The sequence below is a fragment of the Globicephala melas genome, chromosome 18 (genome assembly GCF_963455315.2).
Source record: "Globicephala melas chromosome 18, mGloMel1.2, whole genome shotgun sequence".
Classification (NCBI taxonomy): domain Eukaryota; kingdom Metazoa; phylum Chordata; class Mammalia; order Artiodactyla; family Delphinidae; genus Globicephala; species Globicephala melas.
Genome location: NC_083331.1, coordinates 32,274,031 through 32,295,853, shown reverse-complemented (window position 1 = coordinate 32,295,853; position 21,823 = coordinate 32,274,031). Strand labels below are relative to the sequence as shown.

Sequence of the window (21,823 nt, the reverse complement as noted above, 5' to 3'; positions counted from 1 at the left end):
ACCAGTGTGAGGTGATACCTCATTGTAGTTCTGATTTGCATTTCTCTAATGATTAGTGATGTTGAGCATTCTTTCACGTGTTTGTTGGCAATCTATATATCTTTTTTGGAGAAATGTCTATTTAGGTCTTCTGACCATTTTTGGATTGGGTTGTTCATTTTTTTGATATTGAGCTCCATGAGCTGTTTGTATATTTTGGAAATTTATCCTTTGCCAGTTGCTTCATTTGCAAATATTTTCTCCCATTCTGAGGGTTGTCTTTTTGTCTTGTTTATGGTTTCCTTTGCTCTGCAAAAGCTTTTAAGTTGCATTAGGTCCCATTTGTTTATTTTTGTTTGTATTTCCATTTCTGTAGGAGGTGCATCAAAAAGGATCTTGCTGTGATTTCTGTCATAGAGTGTTCTGCCTATGTTTTCCTCTAAGAGTTTTATAGTGTTTGGCCTTACATTTAGGCCTTGAATCAATTTTGAGTTTATTTTTGTGTATGGTGTTAGGGAGTGTTCTAATTTCATTCTTTTACATGTAGCTGTCCAGTTTTCCCAGCACCACTTATTGAAGAGGCTGTCTTTTCTCCATTGTATATTCTTGCCTCCTTTATCAAAAATAAGGTGACCATATGTACGGGAGTTTATGTCTGGGCTTTCTATCCTGTTGCATTGATCTATATTTCTGTTTTTCTGCCAATACCATACTGTCTTGATTACTGTAGCTTTGAGTATAGTCTGAAGTCAGGAAGCCTGATTCCTCCAGCTCCGTTTTTCTTTCTCAAGATTGCTTTGGCTATTCGGGGACTTTTGTGTTTCCATATAAATTGTGAAATTTTTTGTTGGTAGTATCATCATTTTGACAATGTTGCTTCTTCCAATCCAAGAACATAGTATATCTCTCCATCTGTTTGTATCATCTTTAATTTCTTTCATCAGTGTCTTATAGTTTTCTGCATAGAGGTCTTTTGTCTCCTTAGGTAGGTTTATTCCTAGGTATTTTATTCTTTTTGTTGCAGTGGTAAATGGGATTGTTTCCTTAATTTCACTAACTGAGTTTTCGTTGTAGGTGTATAGGAATGCCAGAGATTTTGTGCATTAATTTTGTATCCTGCAACCTTACCAAATTCATTGATTAGTTCTAGTAGTTTTCTGGTGGCATCGTTAGGATTCTCTATGTATAGTATCATGTCATCTGAAACAGTGACAGTTTTACTTCTTCTTTTCCAATTCGTATTCCTTTTATTTATTTTTCTTCTCTGCTTGCTGTGGCTAGGACTTCCAAAACTATGTTAAATAAGAGTGGCGTGAGTGAACATCCTTGTCTCGTTCCTGATCTTAGTGGAAATACTTTCAGTTTTTCACAATTGAGTATGCTACTTGCGGTGGGTTTGTCATATATGGTGTTTATTATGTTGAGGTAGGTTCCCTCTGTGCCTACTTTCCGGAGAGTTTTTATCATAAATCGGTGTTGAATTTTGTCAAAAGCTTTGTCTGTATCTGTTGCGATGATCATATGGTTTTCCTCCTTCAGTTTGTTAATATGGTTTATCACATTGATTGATTTGCGTATATTGAAGAATTCTTGCATTCCTGGGATAAACGCCACTTGATCATGGTGTATGATCCTTTTAACATCCTGTTGAATTCTGTTTGCTAGTATTTTGTTGAGGATTTTTACATCTATGTTCATCAGTGATACTGGCCTGTAGTTTTCTTTCTTTGTGACATCTTTGTCTGGTTTTGGTGTCAGGGTGATGGTGGCCTAGTAGAATGAGTTTGGGAATGTTCCTCCCTCTGCTATATTTTGGAGGAGTTTTAGAAGGATAGGTGTTAGCTCTCTAAATTCTTGATAGAATTCACCTGTGAGGCCCTCTGGTTGTGGGCTTTTGTTTGTTGGAGGATTTTTTATCACAGTCTCAATTTCAGTGCTTGTGACTGGTGTGTTTATATTTTCTATTTCTTCCTGGTTCAGTCTCGGAAGGTTGTACTTTTCTAAGAATTTGTCCATTTCTTCCAGGTTGTCCATTTTATCGGCATATAGCTGCTTGTAGTAATCTCTCATGATCCTTTGTATTTCTGCATTGTGAGTTGTTACTTCTCCTTTTTTCTTTCTAATTCTATTGATTTGAGTCTTATCCCTTTTTTTCTTGATGAGTCTGGCTAATGGTTTATCAATTTTGTTTATCTTCTTAAGGAACCAGCTTTTAGTTTTATTGATCTTTTCTATTGTTTCTTTCATTTCTTTTTCGTTTATTTCTGATCTGATCCTTATGATTTCTTTCCTTCTGCTAACTTTGAGGGTTTTTTGTTCTTCTTTCTCTAATTGCTTTAGGGGTAAGTTTAGGTTGTTTAATTGAGATATTTCTTGTTTCTTGAGGTAGAATTGTATTGCTATAAACTTTCCTCTCAGAACTGCTTTTGCTGCATCCCACAGGTGTTGGGTTGGCGTGTTTTCATTTTCCTTTGTTTCTAGGTATTTTTGATTTCCTTTCTGATTTCTTCAGTGATCTCTTGTTTATTATTAAGGAGTGTATTGTTTAGCCTCCATGTGTTTGTATTTTTACAGATTTTTTCCTGTAATTGATATGTAGTCTCATAGCGTTGTGATCGGAAAAGATGTTTGATGCGGTTTCAATTTTCTTAAATTTACCAAGGCTTGATTTGTGACCCAGGGTATGATCTATCCTGGAAAATGTTCCATGAGCACTTGAGAAGAATGTGCATTGTGTTGTTTTTGGATGGAATGTCCTATAAATATCAATTAAGTCCATCTTGTTTAATGTATCATATAAAGCTTGCGTTTCATTATTTAGTTTCATTTTGGATGATCTATCCATTGGTGAAAGTGGGGAAATTTTCAACTTCCCTACTATGAGTGTGTTACTGTCCATTTCTCCTTTTATGGCTGTTAGCATTTTCCTTATGTATTGAGGTGCTCTCATGTTGGGTGCATAAATATTTACAATTGTTATATCTTCTTCTTGGATTGATCCCTTAATCATTATGTAATGTCCTTCTTTGTCTTTTCTAATAGTCTTTATTTTAAAGTCCGTTTGTCTGATATGAAAATTGGTACTCCAGCTTTCTTTTGATTTCCATTTGCATGGAGTATCTTTTCCATCCCCCACTTTCAGTCTTTATGTGTCCCTAGGTCTGAAGTGGGTCTCTTTTAGACAGCATCTATACGGGTCTTGTTTTGTATCCATTCAGCCAGTCTGTGTTTTGGTTGGAGCATTTAATCCGTTTACATTTAAGGTAATTATCGATATGCATGTTCCTATTACCATTTTATTAATTGAATTGGGTTTGTTATTGTAGGTCTTTTCCTTCTCTTGTGTTTCCTGCCTAGAGAAGTTCCTTTAGCATTTGTTGTGAAGCTGGTTTGGTGGTGCTGAATTCTCTTAGCCTTTGCTTATCTATAAAGGTTTTAATTTCTGCATCGAATCTGATTCAGATCTTTGCTGGGTAGAGTAATCTTGGTTTTAGGTTTTTCCCTTTCATCACTTTAAATGTGTCCTGCCACTCCCTTCTGTCTTGCAGAGTTTCTGCTGAGAGATCAGCTATTAACCTTATGGGCATTCCCTTGTGTGTTATTTGTTGTTTTTCCCTTGCTGCTTTTAATATTTGTTCTTTGTATTTAATAGTTGATAGTTTAGTATGCGTCTTGGCATGTTTCTCCTTGGATTTATCCTGTATGGGACTCTCTGTGCTTCCTGGACTATTTCCTTCCCCCTATTAGTGAAATTTTCAACTATAATCTCTTCAAATATTTTCTCAGACCCTTTCTTTTTCTTTTCTTCTTCTTGGACCCGTATAATTCGAACATTGGTCCATTTAATGTTGTCCCAGACGTCTCTGAGGTTGTCCTCAATTCTCTTCATTCTTTTTTCTTCTTTCTGTTCTTCAGTAGTTATTTCCACTATTTCGTATTCCAGGTCACTTCTGCATTCTTCTGCCTCAGTTATTCTGCTATTGCTTCCTTCTAGAGAATTTTTAATTTCATTTATTGAGTTGTTCATCGTTGTTGTTTGCTCTTTAGTTCTTCTTGGTCCTTGTTAAACATTTCTTGTATTTTCTCCATTCTATTTCCAAGATTTTGGATTACCTTTACTGTCATTACTCTGAATTCTTTTTCAGGTAGAGTGCCTATTTCCTCTTCATTTGTATGGCCTGATGGATTTTTACCTTGCTCCTTCATCTGCTGTGTGTTTCTCTGTCTTCTTATTTTGCTTAATTTACTGTGTTTGGGGTCTTCTTTTCGCAGGCTGCAGGTTCGTAGTTCCCGTTGTTTTTGGTTCCTGCCCCCAGTGGCTAAGGTTGTTTCAGTGGGTTGTGTAGGCTTCCTGGTGGAGGGGACTACTGCCTGTTTTCTGGTGGATGAGGCTGGATCTTGTCTTTCTGTCTTGCAGGACTGCCTCTGGTGGTGTGTTTTGGGGTGTCTGTGACCTTATTATGATTTTAGGCAGCTTCTCTGCTAATGAGTGGGGTTGTGTTCCTGTCTTGCTAGTTGTTTGGCATAGGGTGTCCACTACTGTAGCTTGCTGGTTGTTGACTGGACCTGGGTTTTAACGTTCAGATGGAGATCTCCAGGAGAGCTTTCGCTGTTTGATATTACATGGAGACGGGAGTTCTCTGGTGGACCGATGTCCTGAACTCGGCTTTCCCATTTTAGAGGCGCAGGCCTGACACCTGGCTGGAGCACCAAGACCCTGTCATCCACACGGCTCAGAAGCAAAGGGAGAAAAATAGAGAAAAATCAAATCAAATCAAATCAAATCATTAAAAAAATGATTAAAAATAAAAAAAGTTAAAAAGTAATAGAAAGAAGAAAGAAAGAAGAGAGTAACCAAACCAAAAAACAAATCCACCAATGATAACAAGCGCTAAAAGCTATACTTAAAAAAAAAAAAATGGACAGACAGAACTCTAGTAGAAATGGTAAAAGCAAAGCTATACAGACAAAATCCCACAAAGAAGCATACACATACACACTAAAAATAAGAGAAAAACGAAAAAAATATATATATCTATATATGAAAAAAAGAAAAAAAAGGAGGAAGAGTGAAACCAAATCAATAAACAAATCTACCAATGATAATAAACTCTAAATACTAAACTAATATAAACGTAAAACCAGGAACAAATTAGATGCAGAAAGCAAACCCCAAGTCTACATTTGCTCCCAAAGTTCACTGCCTCAATTTTGGGATGATTCGTTGTCTATTCAGGTATTCCACAGATGCAGCCTACATCAAGTTGATTGTGAAGATATAATCTACTGCTCCTGAGGCTGCTGGGAGAAATTTCCCTTTCTGTTCGTTGTTTGCACAGCTCCTGGGGTTCAGTTTTGGATTAGCTCCGCCTCTGCGTGTAGGTCACCCTCTGGCGTCAGTTCTTCGCTCAGACAGGAAAGGTTAAAGTAGCAGCTGATTCGTGGGCTCTCGCTCACTCAGGCCGGGAGGAGGGAGGGGTACGGAATGCGGGCAGAGCCTGCAGCTGCAGAGGGCTGGGGATGTTGCAACAGCTTGAGGCGAGCCGTGTGTTCTCCCGGGGAAGTTGTCCCTGGATCATGGGACCCTGGCAGTGGTGGGCTGCACAGACTCCCGGGAGGGGAGGTGTGGATAGTGACCTGTGCGTGCACACAGGTTTCTTGGTGGCTGCAGCAGCAGCCTTAGCGTTTCATGCTTGTCTCTGGTGTTCGTGCTGATAGCCGTGGCTTGTGCCTATCTCTGGAGCTTGTTTAGGTGGTGCTCTGAATCCCCTCTCCTCATGCACCCAGAAACAATGTCTTGCCTCTTAGGCAGGTCCAGACTTTTTCCTGGACTCCTTCCTGGCTCACTGTGGCCCCCTAGCCCCCTTCAGGCTGTGTTCACGCAGCCAACCCATCCTCTCCCTGGGATCTGACCTCCGAAGCCTGAGCCTCAGCTCCCAGCCCCTACCTGCCCCGGTGGATGAGCAGACAAGCCTTTCGGGCTGGTGAGTGCTGGTCGGTACCGATCCTCTGTGCGGGAGTTTGAGCAGACAAGCCTTTCGGGCTGGTGAGTACTGGTCGGTACCGATCCTCTGTGCGGGAGTATGAGCAGACAAGCCTTTCGGGCTGGTGAGTGCTGGTCGGTACCGATCCTCTGTGCGGGAGTCTCTCCACTTTGCCCTCTGCATCCCTGTTGCTGCGCTCTCCTCCGTGGCTCCGAAGCTTTCCCCCCGCCACTCCCCGTCTCCACCAGTGAAGGGGCTTCGCAGTGTGTGAGAACTTTTCCTCCTTCACACCTCCCTCCCAGAGGTGCAGGTACTGTCCCTATTCTTTTGTCTCTGTTTTTTCTTTTGCCCTACCCAGGTACCTGGGGAGTTTCTTGCCTTTGGGATGTCTGAGGTCTTCTGACAGCATTCAGTAGGTGTTTTCTAGAAGTTGTTCCACATGTAGATGTATTTCTGATGTATTTGGGGGGAGGAAGGTGATCTCCAAGTCTTACTCCTCTGCCATCTTGAAGGTCTCCCCTACGTTTGCTTTTATAATCATTTTTATGTATACAGTATTCATATATGACTGGTGTTAAACTTGATATCTTTCTTAAGACATTGTTTTAAAATTGTATGCTTTTCATGTAAATAGAAGAAAGAACTTGTTCAAGGTTAGTTGTCTCCTTTTAGTCAGCAGTTATATGTGTTAGGTATATTCAGAAAATATTTTTTGCTCCATAGAAGATTTCTATTGCCACATCATTTTGTATGTGTCAGCAAGAATTTTTTTCTGATAGCTTTATAAGGACACATGTAAATACTTTGCTTTAGGCAGGAAGCTATCATGGTTGCTAGACACATTCTTTATTTTAGTGCATAAATTTGAAAAATGAAGACCAGAAATGTCAGAAAGTACATAGAGTATATTGAGTTATCCACCTTCTTGTACAGATGCACTAATACATTTACCCTAGGGAATGAAATTAAGCAGAGCTTCAACCTTAACTGTGTTTCTTGACATTTTTGCATGTAATTTTGTAAGCATAATACTGCTCTGCTAACTCTTTTGGAGAAGAAGGCTATCATATCAGTTTTTATAAAGTACGTCTTTAATGGAGATTCATTTTATCCCCAAGGCTACTGTGATTTGACTATAGATATAAAAATGCTAAAGCACACTTTATATTTCGTCTGATCGTTTTATAGGGGAAGATGTAGAAATTTATCTCTTTGGTAAGTAATACAGATACTCTCAGTATGGTCAAGTTAATTTTAATAAGTTTTCTTTGAGTGTACTAATTATGACTGGTTGTTTTTATAGTTTTATTTTTATTCCTATAAATAATTCTTTTTCCTTTTGCATCTTATTGTAAGGCCTATAAGATAGGATAGTGTGCATATTGATATTGTGAAAAAGACTTCTTCATTCTTAATCTCCTAAGAATTTAGTTTTTTATTTCTTGCTAAGTAGCAGTAAACATTGGCTGAGCAGTTGTATAAAGGAGAGTAGAGAAAATGACCTCTCAAAGATTTTTGAGGCTGGGAGATTGAGGACCTAAAGGTATATATGATATTGACGTGGTTATACAACATATAAAGGAAGGTGTGACAGAAACAGTCTCATGACTTCACTCAACGAATATTTATTGAGTTTAATTATAAGTATAAAGCTTTGGAAAGGTGATGAATAAAATAGAAAAGGTTCTCACTATTAGTGAGCTTCCAGGTTGGTGGGTATTATTGAGGTATGTGATACTACATTTTGATAATTTTGTATTACAGTGTGATAATTGTTGTGGTAGGAAAACCCTATGTGGTTTGTAAGCCTATAGATCTTGTGTGGCCAGGGAAGACTTACCCAAGGAAGTAAGAGCTAATGTGAGCCCTGATGTTTTAGTGTGAGGCAACAAGGTGAGATGGCCAAGGAGGAGGCATATATAAATTTTTTCTTTTTAATAAATTTATTTTTTTATTTTTATTTTTGGCTGCATTGGGTCTTTGTTGCTGTGCGCGGGCTTTCTCTGGTTGCAGAGAGTGGGGGCTGCTCTTCGTTGCAGTGCACAGCCTTCTCATTGCAGTGGCTTCTCTTGTCGCGGAGCACAGGCTCTAGGCACGTGGACTTCAGTAGTTGTGGCACGTGGGCTCAGTAGTTGTGGCATGTAAGCTCTGTTGTGCAGGCTCAGTAGTTGTGGCACACGGGCTTAGTTGCTCTGTGGCATGTGGGATCTTCCTGGACCAGGGCTTGAACCCATGCCCCTGCATTCGCAGGCGGATTCTTAACCACTGCGTCACCAAGGAAGTCGTGGAGGCATATATAAATTTATTTTGAATTTCCCATAAGTATCTGAAGCTTAATACCTTCAAAACCAAATTCATCGTTTTTGCCCATAAGTATGTCATTCCCTCAAATTATAGTACTTTGTTGCTGGCTTGCAAAGCAACAGAACAATGTCGTGATCTTAGATATATTCCCCTCACTCATTTCCTTTGTTCAGTCAGACACTAATATTTTGGATTGTGTTTATATATATATATATATATATATATATATATATATATATATATATATATATATATAAAATACATATTTTTTTCTTTTCTTTCCGTTACCCTATTTTCTACCTTCATTTAGGAAGGGCTTCGGTTCTTGCTTGGATAACTTCAGTAGCTCTACACTCATTTCTGTGCCTCTAGTATTTATCTTTCAGTCCATTGTCCACACTGCTGCTGGTTGGGTTTTCCAAAGTGCAAATTTGATTATGTTGTTTTCTTATGATAAATACTCTAATAGCTCTCTACAGTTTTTAGGTTTTACAAAAAAGAAAAAGCTTCTTGGTTTATTGTGAAATTCCTTTCAACAGTTTCACTCCTGTCTACCTCCAGCTTCATCCTGTGCAGTTTGTTCTCATACCTCCTTTTGTGCCCCTTACAGGGGATGGCTTGTCATTCATGTACACCCTGTGCTAGTCACTCTATTTGAAATGCAAGCTACACTTCTCAGCTAATGACTCAAGTTCTTTAAACCTGAGATCAAGCATCATTCCTCCAGGAATGATGCACATGCCTCCAGTCTTTCTCTCTTTATTGCTGGTAATTTTCATAGATTTTGGGTGGTTAGTTTGCTTTGACTTTGCCACCAGACACTATGCTTACTAAACACAGTGATCATACTCTCTTAAACTCTGTACCCCTAGTCCCTGCTACTCTGAGAAACACATAATAGTCATGCTATTAGATATTTATTGAATAAAGGAAAATGATGGTATGGGACCAGATATCAGGGGATACTTAGATATTAGGGTAATGAGTGTGGCTTTTATAATGAAGCCACTAAAGGTTTAAGAGCAAAGGAGTCATGATATATGCGCTATACTTTAGATGGAACAGCAGTATTCAAAAATCGAAGTTTGTAGAGAAGATGATAATATTGGCTTTGAAAATACTGGAATGCTTTCTTAGTCTTGAAAAATGTTCATTAAGTTGGAAATATATTTATAGACTGGTTTACATTTTGGAGTGCAGATGTGAAGCTGAGCTGGTGGTAGGGACTTGGAAGCCATCAGTGTATGGAGTCCCTAATCCTAACCCTGAGCCCAACACTAACTCTCTCAAGGCTACATTTGTGAAATATTTGTATTTTCTTAAATGATTATTATTATTTTTTATTTTTAAAAGGCAGTCAAATACTTGTTCTTGATTATGAGCAGTACTCTATTTGAATTCACTCCTGCTAGTAGAGGTTTTTAGTCATGATGATGGCGAGGTGAAGGTGTTTGAATACAGGATGGTAACTTGTGATGAGTGGCTGTATCAATTAGAAAACTCATTCGATTCACCAAATTTTATTATTTGCCTTCCTCCCACAAAGTGTTGCACTAAGGACTTTGAAAGATTAATTTATCATTAATTTCCCAAAGATTAATGATAAATAAAATGGACTTTATCCTCTTAAACTGTTGTTGAAGGTTAGAGCCTGCATCAGGTCCTTAAACCTCATGATGTTGTAGTAAGAAAAAAGAAAGTAATTGATGCATTTACAAAGTGGAGTTATTTATTAATAAATAAATATTAAAGTGGAATTCTTTTAAATCATGTTGATAAACTTCAGACAAGTTTCAAGTATAAGTTTTTGCAGGTAGGGGTCAGGGAATTCAGTACAATGCCTAGCTCTCTATTATTTTACACAAAATTGCAATGATATTTAGGGACTTTTAAGAAAAATGCCAGGGTTCCGGATAACTGTGGGCCCAGTTTGTTCTGCTGAGAGGAGATGGTCACAGATTTCATTTCTGGCTTTGTCTGCTCCTTTGCAAATGAATGATTTTGGTGGGACCTAGAGGGACCTAGAGAAAAGCTGTGGGTGACAGCAAAAATCTACCACTCCTTTCATAAAAGTTTATGTTCTACCAACAGATCATTAGAATCAAATTTCTAGATGAAGAATAGTGCTTTGTATTTTCATCTTACTCTCTTTCTTGTGTGTTTTTGTTTCTTTTTCTTTTTTCCTTTTCAGTTTGAAAAAGAGTTTACCGACCACCAAGAAACTCAGGCTCAATTGCAGAAAAAAGAGGCGCAGATTAACGAGCTTCAAGCAGAGTTACAAGCTTTTAAATCACAGGTAAAATACCATCTACCTGGAGTGAATTTGGGTATTGAAAGCTCACCAGGGGAACAAAGGTCGTATCATATCTTCATAGCATCAAAATGTTGAAACTTTAATTTCCCTTGTATGTTTTCATATTATTGTTTATATGTATTTCTATTCCGCTGTGTTTATTTTTAAAATGATTTTGCCCCTTTTTTTCTGCTTGCATTTTTAAGAACGTCTAAACTTTTACTAATCTATTTCCTTATGTTTCGGTTGGGTTTTGTACCTGATGTCACGTGTTTGCTAGGTAATTAAGCGTTAAGGGTAAGAAAGTCTTTTATTCTTAGACTTGTCATTCATCACTGATCTTTATCCCACTACAGAAAATTATTGCTCAAGCTATTTATTTTTTGAAAACCTTCAGCCTATGGGTACCTTGCAGTGAAAGATAACCTCTAGCTGAATGAGAACATTTTCTGATAATTTTTCAATTTCCAAAAGTAAACATTTAAAAAATGACAAAAAAGAGAGCAAATCTGGATTATGGAGCAGATAATACATACACTCACATACGCTCTCTACACATAAAGCATTTAGGTAGCAAGAAATATATCATCTGCATGTTTTAAATGGATGAAAGTAAGGAAGTAGAATTTTCACAGCTAAATTTTTTCATGTAGATTTACACATAAGATGATGAGCAATAAGTATAGTTTTGCTGTTTTCCTTTCATCCTAATTTATGGTTATGTTGAAATAGTCTTAGGTATACTATTTCTTATGTTATTTTGAGAGTTTGTTTTCTTTTATACTTTAGTGTATAGTTTTGTTGCAGAGTCTGTCTGAAGATACCCTAAGAGCTATATGTTAGTGTTCAGTTTTGGAAAAAAAAAAAAAGAATCTATCTACAAGAAAATTCTCACTGATCATCTTTCTTTAGTGCTGCAAGAGAAGGTACCACAATTTATTGAAAGTTTTCATCTTTCTTATGTGGCTCCTTGTCTCTCATATTAAAAAAACATTTGTGTTTTTTAATTTCAGATTGAGTTATAGACAATGACTGAAATATTCATGAAAAGTTTTTCCTGGTCTGGGCTAGTATAAATTTAGACTTTCCTTTCTTTTTAATTTTTCCCAGTTGAAGCATTACTCGTAAATCTACTCTAGAAAATTTCAATTTATAGAAAACATATTCACCATCTTTGGATATGTTATTGCTGCATGTGCTTTTATGTAAAATGGGAATATATTTACATTTTGAAGCAGATTAAATCAAGGAATCTCCTGTGTTGTTTTAAATTGTGTACAGTGATGACCTTTGTTTATGTCTATTAGAGGAAAGCCTGTAATTAGAGACTTGACACTGGCCACAATTATTCATTTTTGAATAACAACTGACAAATACTTCCTTTGGATAAGTTTGTATTTCTCATGAAATCTATGCATTTGTCTTAATATACTTCTCTTTGATCAAAGCTATACTGATTATAAAGGTTATGAATAAAATATGTTTTATTATCTGTGACTTCATTCCTTCAGTCACTTAACAGCCAAGTACTGTTAGGTGCTGGGGATAGAATGGGGGGCAAGGTGGTCACAGTGTCTGGCCCCATCAGTGATAAGTCTGTCACACCCATCAAAATCTAGAGCAGAAATTCAACCATACCTTTGTTTTAAGACATTAATTGTTAACCATAAATGTATACTGAGTGTGAGTATAATGTACATACATCCTTAACATTGAGAGGGCTGTGCTATTCATGATCACAGCAACCCAGCATAACACTAAAGTGATTCTTCTTTATACTTAATGTTTTTGATAAGGCATGTTTTTTGACTGTGGTTTCAACTTCTCTTAAATACTTTTTCTTTGTGCTGACCTTGGATATCGATTTCAAGCCTTTATACATGATCTGTTTTCCATAATTGTGCCATAAAACTTTTAAATGATTTATTAATACTCCTATAGCTATATGGCTCAGAGTTGAAGTTAGTAATTTCAGGAAATAACCATATCACAAAAAATTATTTATCAACCCAGATCACCTTTATGATAGTAAAAATGCATCTATTGTTATTATGCCATGGAAACATAAGGACAGAAGTGCCTAGTGGTCACAGGGACCAGATCGTGAGATGCTCTGAAGGTCCTACTAAGAATCTTAGATTTTTTTTCTCAAGGGCAAAGGCACGATGTGGCAATATTATTTACCTCTCTTTTTCTGGATCTTATTTTTTTTTTACTTACCACTTAAATGCTGGTGTCCTGTAGAATTCTGTATACAAACCTTTCCTCATGCTGCATACTCTGGGTGAACATATCTACACCCATGCCTTCTTCAGCTGTCCTGTAGAGACTGCTGACTTTCAGATCTTTTAGGCCCGTGTTGCCATTTGCCTCCTGGACATCTCCACCTGGTTGGCCATAACTACCTCAAAACGGGGAGTAATATTTCTGACAATTACATTTTTATGAAAACAAAAGCTATAATATTCTTAAATTGGGAAAAAAAATCTTTGAAATTTTGTTTTTAGGTTAAACCACATGACGTTACTGAAATTCAGTTGTTTTTGTTTTAAAATAATACCTTATTTTTGAGAAAAGTGTACTTTAACATGTTTTATAGAGAGTTCTTTGTCATATTTCTTCTTTTTCTTTCCCCTATAGTTTGGTGCCTTGCCACCGGGTACCTATTTGCCTTCTTCAAAAGAAAATGGAACTGGCCACGCAGCACTTCCTCCACCGCAGCCACTGCCCTCTTGTGGAGGCTTGCCCCCTCCCCCCCCACCTGCACCCCCTCCCCCCCCACCTGCACCCCTTCCCCTTCCAGGAATGCCCATGCCATTTGGTGGTGGTCCTGTGCCTCCACCACCTCCCCTGGGATTTCTCTGTGGACGAACCTCTCCCCCACCACCAACCCTGCCTTTTGGGTTAAAACCAAAGAAAGAATTTAAACCGGAGACCAGCATGAGAAGATTGAATTGGTTAAAGGTAAAACAGAAATAAATAGAGAAATAATACTGTTACCTAGATTAAAACTTAAATATAATTGTATTTAGTTTCCAATGGGATCCCTATTCAAAATGACATTAAATAAACAGGCATTATTTTAAATAAAAATGTTGAGTCAAAGCCCTTTGCTATTGACTAAAGCTCTCTGGTTTATAAATTGGGTAGGAATTGATGTTAGTTGTTACAATGGGATTTGATTGTAATTAAATTGCCAATTCAACATTATTGTGGTTATACTCTGTATTTTGAAGTGTTTTTCAAAAGTACAAAAAAAATAGTATTCTTAGGAACTTTTTTATATTGATAGCTATTGGGAAAAGTATTACTACTTGTCAGAAGTGGTTAGTCGAGACATAGGAATTCTGAATCCTGCAGAATGATGGTTCCATGGTCACATAAATTGAGCATTGCTAAAGACTAGGAGAAGTATAATTGAGAAGAAACAAACTTCATTTCATTCAACTTCAAATTCCCAACTATTTGAGAGCCGAACCTTTTTTTTTTTTTTTTTTTTCTCCCTAATAACACATTAACTTCCTGCAGAACTTGTATTTCATTGAACATACTTTGGGAAAAAAATCTTACAGAGATTACTTCATAAACATCTACTGGCAGGTCTGGGGCACTGGGTGTATACATGGTGATTGGGTGTGGGGGACAGATGAAACACTCAACTGTGTGTGAATCTGTCTTCTCTCTGGCTGCAGATCAGACCTCAGGAAATGACTGAAGACTGTTTCTGGGTAAAAGCAAATGAAAATAAGTATGAAAATGTGGATTTGCTTTGTAAACTTGAGAATATGTTTTGTTGCCAACCAAAAGGTAAGTTTAATATCTTGGTTATTTGTTACTCTTAGTATTTTAATATTGTAACTTTTTATATGCTTACCTTTAGAAAGTATTATTTGTGTCATATAAATGGTATTTTTTTATGTTACTAATGGATAAATGAATAATCCAATGAATAATCTGAAGTTAATTTTTTATATAGAGTATCAACTGAACAATTTTTAAAATAAGGGATATTGGCTCGGTGCTTTGTGACAGCCTGGAGGGGTGGGATAGGGAGGGTGGGAGGGAGGGAGACGCAAGAGGGAGGAGATATGGGAACATATGTATATGTATAACTGATTCACTTTGTTATAAAGCAGAAACTAACACACCATTGTAAAGTAATTATACCCCAATAAAGATGTTAAAAAAAAAATAAAATACAAATGATTTAATACAAAACTTAAAAAAATTTCTTTATAATACCTTCTTTGAAGATATTCTAAATTAGACTTTCGTAAAGGAGGGTATTTTCAGAGAAAATTTTGGTGTGAAAATTCCCTGTAGTCAATGAGAAATAGAAAAATGAAAACAAAATGTAACTCTTCCTCTAGTCAGAATTTTCCCACCCTTTAATGTTATAGTGGCTATCACATAATTAATTAGTATGACTCACATGGGATAGAAATATCAAATTTATAGAGCATCTTGAAAATTAGTTTGAAATAGAGTCTATGAGTAGATTATAACATCTTTTCATTAAATGCAATGGAATTCATTTTCAAAAGCCATCACAGATAGCTTTTACCTGTGCAGTGTGATTTTTCTCTTTTTAACAATTATATTTAGGAATTACTCTTGTCTGAAATTTGATTTTTTCTCATCCAGTGTCATGGGCCTACCACTTATGTTTCAGGGCTGATATGCACATATACTGTTCAGTTCATTTTTAAGTAACACATTTTAGGTTTGTAGTACAAGGCACTTAGGTCAGTCGTTATCTTTTTTTGTTTGTTTTAATTATTTTTTAAAATTATTAGTTTTTTAATTTTTGGCTGCGTTGGGTCTTCTTTGCTGTGCGCGGGCTTTTCTCCATCTGAATGGAGATGGGAAGGCTTGGTATAGACAGAAGAATTGATTTCTTAAAGTGCCCACCGTGTACTAGGCACCATGCTAGATGCTTTATATACGTGATTTAACTTGATCATCACAGCAACCAAGGGATGTTGGCAGATAGCAAAAAAATCATTTGCTTTGCTTTGAAATGCTTTCTAAAATATAAATTAAAAACTTAAAAAAAAAATTGTAAGTTAGAAACTCTAAAAGGTAATTGTAAATTATATTTCTAGAATTTGTGTTAAATCCAAAGCCTTTATCAGATATTTTGGAACACCATTGGTCTTGACCAAAATAGTAAAAATGATATATTTTGATCTTTGAAAAACAGGGGCATTTTCTTAGCAAGCTTACCATAGGAAAACTTGTGAAGTAAGCAGATCTTAATTTTATCTTTTGATTATGGAGAATCAAAATTTTCTTTGAATAAGATTAGTGCACTCTTCAGGCAATCAGGGAAAATATATGGCAGTTAAAGTGTGTATTTACATGTAAAATACTTCAGAATTTCAGATTTCATAATCTGGAATTGATTAGTTTTCCCTCTGCTTTTCTAGTAGGTAGAAAGGGTGGTACCTAAAAGCTATTTAAGTAATTCTGGGATCCAGCTTCTCTATTTTTTTTCCCTCTTTACTCTGATTACTTTCTTAATTAATGAGGCTCAAAAGGGAAACTTGTTAGCATGTCTTTAATTTAGCTGTAGTGTTAGCCCTAAATGAAATAATTGGACCTTTAAAAAATTCTTGTCATCTAACTTTAGTCTTACGATTTAAGGTTGAAAAAAATCAACATATTTGCTCAATCTAATACTAGTTGTAAAGGTTAAGGTGAGGAAATAATGATCCTTTTCTGAATATTCCATATATTAGTGCCTCTCTGGATTGGTGCATGCATCCACACTGCCCTGAATCTCTCCTTGGTTTGACTTAGAGGCTGGCAGAGGCTATGACTTCTTTTCTCTCAGCTCAAATGCTGCTTCCTCTTTTCTGGGACCAGTAGATGATATTTCCATAATCAACAGAAAGATAGGGAAGCCCAGGGTTGTAACGCGGGGCAGTGCCAACATTTCACAATGCCAACAGGTGGCGAGCTGAGAAGGTGACTATTTTTGGTTCGGATTTTAAAGAATAATTCCTAGAAAGCATTATTTGAGGAGCCTTAAGTGTTCTTTTTGGCATTATTAGTATTTCATTAGAAAAGGCTATTCATTGCTGCTTTCAGAAAGACAGGATTTCAGTAGATATTTTATAGGAAAGGTCAGAAAGGAAGGTAAGAGAAAGGTGCTTAGAAAACTTGGACAAGACAGAGGGCTGGTGGATAGGTTGCTCCTTGTCTCTTTATTCGTGGCCCGGCTGCGAATATTTGCCTGTTTCACGTGACACCAAAGGTTACTTTGAATCAATTTTGTCATTTCTGCAGAATTCAAAATTAAACCTATTATTCATTGTTGAGTTCCAGGTAGAAATGTAGTTGCTCTCCACTCTCTAGCAGGCAGGGGGAGATAGAGGCACGGGCTACTAGTTGATTGTCATCATTGGCTTGCATCACAACTTGGCAGGGAAGGACAAAGAATTCAGATTACTGAAGACTTGTGGATTTTTAGAGAAAATATTTTTTTTTACTTTTTTTTTAATTGAAGTACCTGTTTGGACTAAGAACCAGGGCTCTTTCTCTGACATAGTTGAATGTTCCATTCCAGGCATTTTAAATGGAAGATGCCAATCTTTGTGCTTCCTAAGCATTTGAAATTGGCAGAAAGGAAAAAGAAAGAAAGGAACTGAATCCAATAATCTAAAAAGAACCTTGGGATTTTCTCTCATGTTCTTTATTTTTTGTCCTAAGTATGGCTATTTATTTTACACTGCTTTAGGTTTATGAGACGTTTAGGTTAAGATTGTTGGGTTTCAGAGGTCTCATAACCTGGGAGTTGGAAGAGGAAGAGGAACTAATAATCCCTATTGAGTAACTGTGGTATACCAGCCCTGAGCTGGGTCTTCTTCATGTGACTTTGTTTAAACTTTACCACATCTCTGCTGAGGTTTTTCTCTTGGTCTACGATTGCAAAACAGTTCTAACTCCCCACAATAGCACCCTGCCCCACTGACTCATAGATGGAGCAAGATGTTATTGGTAAGCGAGTTGGACGTTCCCTCTTAACTCATATTGCCCTTTATTATATTTCTTCCTTTTTTTCCAGTTAGATTTTACTTACTTTGCTTTCTAAACTAATCCCCTCCCTGTGACTTTTATAGCATTGCTTCAATGAAGCGTGCCTCATGGCATATCTTTTTTTTTTTTTTTTTTTGCGGAGCATAGGCTCCGGACGCGCAGGCTCAGCGGCCATGGCTCACGGGCCTAGCAGCTCCGTGGCACGTGGGATCTTCCCGGACTGGGGCACGAACCCGTGTCCCCTGCATCGGCAGGTGGACTCACAACCACTGCGCCACCAGGGAAGCCCCCTTGTGTCATATCTTAAGGAGTACGGAAACCCCCCTCTAAGCCATTTCCTATGAAATCAACATTTTTTTTTCTGATTCAGTAGTATCATTTTCTTTTTTATACTTTATTTCCCTATTAAGTATCTCACTTTGTTTTCCTTGCTTCTCTCCATCCTGAACTTTTGAGATACATCTTAGCTTTCCATAGTTTAGATTCTTTTGAAAATAACATGTAGACATTTTTCCTGATCATCTTTTTCTTTTATTTTTCTCATCTGCCTCTTTAATTTCTTCTGCTTTTTCTCTTTATCCTATTTGACTACCATTGTTCAAGTCGACAAGTATTTACAGGGGACACATTGAATGTGAGGCCTTGTGTTTAGCACTGGGGACACTGTGGTGAGGGGCCCTGTACTCATGTTACTCTGTGGCCTTGGTGAAGCGCAGTCAAGTTCGCAGGTGAAGTCTAAGAACAAGGAGTGGGACAACCAGTACTGATCTTGATTGTAGAAAAGACTGCCATGTTTTACTGTCTCTGGCTTCTGTTAAGACTTAACAAGGTTATAAAAGAACATTGTTTGTATATCTCTCAGAAATTTAATCACAATGTTCATATACTATATTGAACATTTGGTATCATAAAAATAATGCTAATGGCCTGCATATTTTTTACCAGAGTGGAAGCATCTGTTGGTTAATTTTTACAGGCTGTTGGAAAATGGATTAACGTATACTAACGGGTTATTGGTGTTGGATTTATCGACTAAAATTAATATTAATTACTTTCATTATTCACAAACTGTTAACTTAATAGGGATTAAAGGGCTTTCTGAAAGTATATGAATAGTCTAATTCTCATAGACTGATTTATTATGAAAATGTGGTTCCACAATTGTTAGCTTTCTGAAGTAATCAAATTTTATAACAGGTGCATCATATTTGCCAGATAGGGCCAATAAACTGGTTTATAAATAATTTCTCAACTGAACAGTTATGGCATATGGAAACAGTTAATGGATTATGTACTTAAAAACAAATCAAGCTTCGATTTCTGACATCATAGTTCCGTGGACAAAGTATTGGGGTAGGAAGTGATAAACCATGGAGTATCCCTGTGACTTGGCTGTGTTCAGTTTGTTGCTTTGTATCTGAAACACAATTTATTCCTCTGTATGAACCAAAGTGTATAAAAAATCCTGAACTACCTCAGAAGCCTACATTAAGGTGAACAATATAATTTATAACAGAAGTATGGTTCTTGAGAGCATGTTAATATAGAGATGATGCCAAAATGAATGTAACATATCTTCAACATCTTAAAGGTTTCTGAAAAGACATTTGACAAACACTAGTTTGGGAAGATTGGGGAGGAAGTCAGTGGCAAATTAAATATTTCTCTAGGGATTTATTTTGGTTCTTGTCTGTGGCTGAATCTGGAAAGAACTTAAGGAAATTATGAGATAGGTCAGGAATGTTTTGATTGTTTCACCATTAGAGAGTATCTCATTGTTACCAATTATATTCTCTGTTGGGTTGCAAAAGAAACAGAAATTTATTCTGAAAGCTTTAGAGAAATAAAACCTATAGAGAGAGCGTAAAGAAAGGGGTTATTTAGGTTGGAGCCACAGGCAACTTTCAAGTCCACAAAATGCTTCAGTTACACACTTAGTTACCCAGCATATCTTTGGCATGGTGTGATAGAAGGTTTAAAGGTCCCTGTAAATAGGCATGTTTCTTATATGTTGTACTGATGCTATAAACAGAAAAGGAGGAGGCTTGGACTTGTATGTATTGTATTGGGGGGGTATGCCCATAAACATGGCTTTTTTTCTTTCCTTTTTTCTATTCTCTTTTTTTCTTCTTCCACTGGAGAAAAGAATGGTATTAGGGCACTGGATTCAACTAGTGTCACTTGACTAGTGGTAGATTGGGGGATGCTGTCTCCCTTCCGTATTACAAGTAGCTCATCGTGGTATTTTAATTCTGGTAGCAGTTTTCAGTGGTGCGCCTGTAGCTGTCAAACCTTAACAAAATTGTAAGGTCATTACATGCCATTGTCATCGCTTAGGATTTTGTCTCTTAGGATTTCTCTTCCCTTTCCTGCATTTCCTTCTTCTGTCTTCTTCCCCATTTACCCTGGCATCTCTTGTTGCCCTCTGATTGCTCAAAGTGCATTTTTCGACTGCCTTGTCTGCAGTATGTTCTATCACTCAGGACTCCCACTCATAGTTAGTGCACACCATTGTTCTTCTGAAAATATAAATGAGGCTCCTCCTTCTGAATGTGCTATTTTAATCTTAAAGTAATATTTTGTAAATCTGGCCATTCACTTCCTCTCTTCTCTACTCTCTCTGACCCCCATGCCCTCCTCCACACACACCACTTGCCAGGCTTGGAAGAGAGAGAATCACATGGAGTTAGCACTGTACCTGGATCCATCCCTGGAGCACAAGGAGGGAGTGGGATCGTGGTAGGAGAGTCATAAGGAGATAAGCGCTTCTTGCTGGATTCCATGCTATAGGAATTCGATATTAAATAAACAGTGTAGTAAATTCTTTTGTAACAGAAAAAAAAACTTTCTGTGGAAATAACTTTATTGTAATTTTATAACTTTGAATTTCATAACTTAGGTTTGGAGGTGATTATATATTCATGTGTTTAGGTAAGCTGGGTGTTGTTGTTGTTTTCTTGGTCCCTCAAGGTTAGGTCATTTGGGCATATGCTCTGATACCTTGAACATGTTCTGTGTTTACCACAAGCTTTCATGGCTGTCATGGCATCTGAGGAGAATGCCAGTTTAGAGACCTTTGCTTATCACAGCTCTGACTTGTCTGAGTAGGTGTCTGTGCCTTAAAAGAATGAATATTTCAAAGTCAGACACACACTACACCAGGAGTTCTTAACTTGAGGCCTATGAACTTGGCTAAGAAAAAAAAAATTTAGCATCATCACTTTCATTAACCTCTAACTGAAATTTAGTTTTTCCTTCAATGATAAATATAGGCAACAAACACAGCAGTACCTATGTCGTTTCTACCTGTAAGGTTCATACGTACTTTCATATCACATGAGAATTGCTTCAGGTACATTGAAATATCATTGAAACTCATCACTACTTCAAAATTAGAGTAATTATTAGACCTGCAGCTAGACCTTGTTACTTAAGACATTAATAAAGAAGCATATTTTGTCTGTTGGGTCCTCCAGGAAGCAGATGCTGAGATGTTGAAGTGCAGGAGGGTTTTTTTAAGGGGCAAGGGATGGGTTATGTATGTGAAAGGTAAAGGCAGTTGAGAGCAGGACTAGGCAGGAAGAACCTGGGACTGTGATGCAAATCTGAGAAATCTTCTCAGCCAGCGCAGCTGGGAGGGAGTGCTGGAGCCCAGAATGCCTGTCAGAGGAGTCCCAGGTTGGGCCGTGATGGCCAGGCCTGGTTACTTCTGCCGTGCTCAGTCCTTGGCTGGGGCTCCAAAACTGAGGAGGGTCCTGAGGGTGCTCATGGCTTGGAGCCTGTCAGCTAAGTGTGTTCCTTTGTAACCGAGTGGAAAGTTCTTTCCTAAAGGGAGATCTGAGCAGTCCATCTCCATGGTTGCCATACATGTTTGTTACCAGTCCATAAACAGTGCATTTTAATAACTGCGTTCGAGAACAATTTGCTTCCTTTGAAATCTTATGTATTTAAATTATACATTTAAAAATTATTCTGAGAAGGGGTCCACTTCTCTGATTGCCAGTGGAGCTCCATGGCAAAAAAGGTTAAGGACCCTGCTGCAGCATGTAGAGGTGGGAGTGAGGTGGAGGTCAGGGGCCTCGCCTCAACTGCTGCCTATTCACAGGTATGTGGTTTTTGGGTTTGTTTTGTAATTTAAAGGGCTAGTGTGTTATTTGTAATGAGATATTTTATCCAGCTTAGAATAAGTTTTTATGGTGGTTCCAACATCTGGCCATCCATT

At 37.4% G+C, this 21,823-nt stretch overlaps 1 protein-coding gene across 4 annotated transcripts in view; it reads left to right on the top strand.

The window, feature by feature from the left end:
• Positions 1–21,823, top strand: part of DIAPH3 (diaphanous related formin 3) — a 547,054-nt gene that overhangs the window by 191,619 nt on the left and 333,612 nt on the right. For all 4 annotated transcript variants that reach the window (XM_060287828.1, XM_060287826.1, XM_030830361.2 and 1 more), the window contains 3 exons: positions 10,459–10,563; positions 13,201–13,524; positions 14,253–14,367. In XM_060287828.1, the coding sequence (XP_060143811.1) occupies positions 10,459–10,563; positions 13,201–13,524; positions 14,253–14,367 (544 nt within the window). The remainder of the gene's footprint in view (positions 1–10,458; positions 10,564–13,200; positions 13,525–14,252; positions 14,368–21,823) is intronic.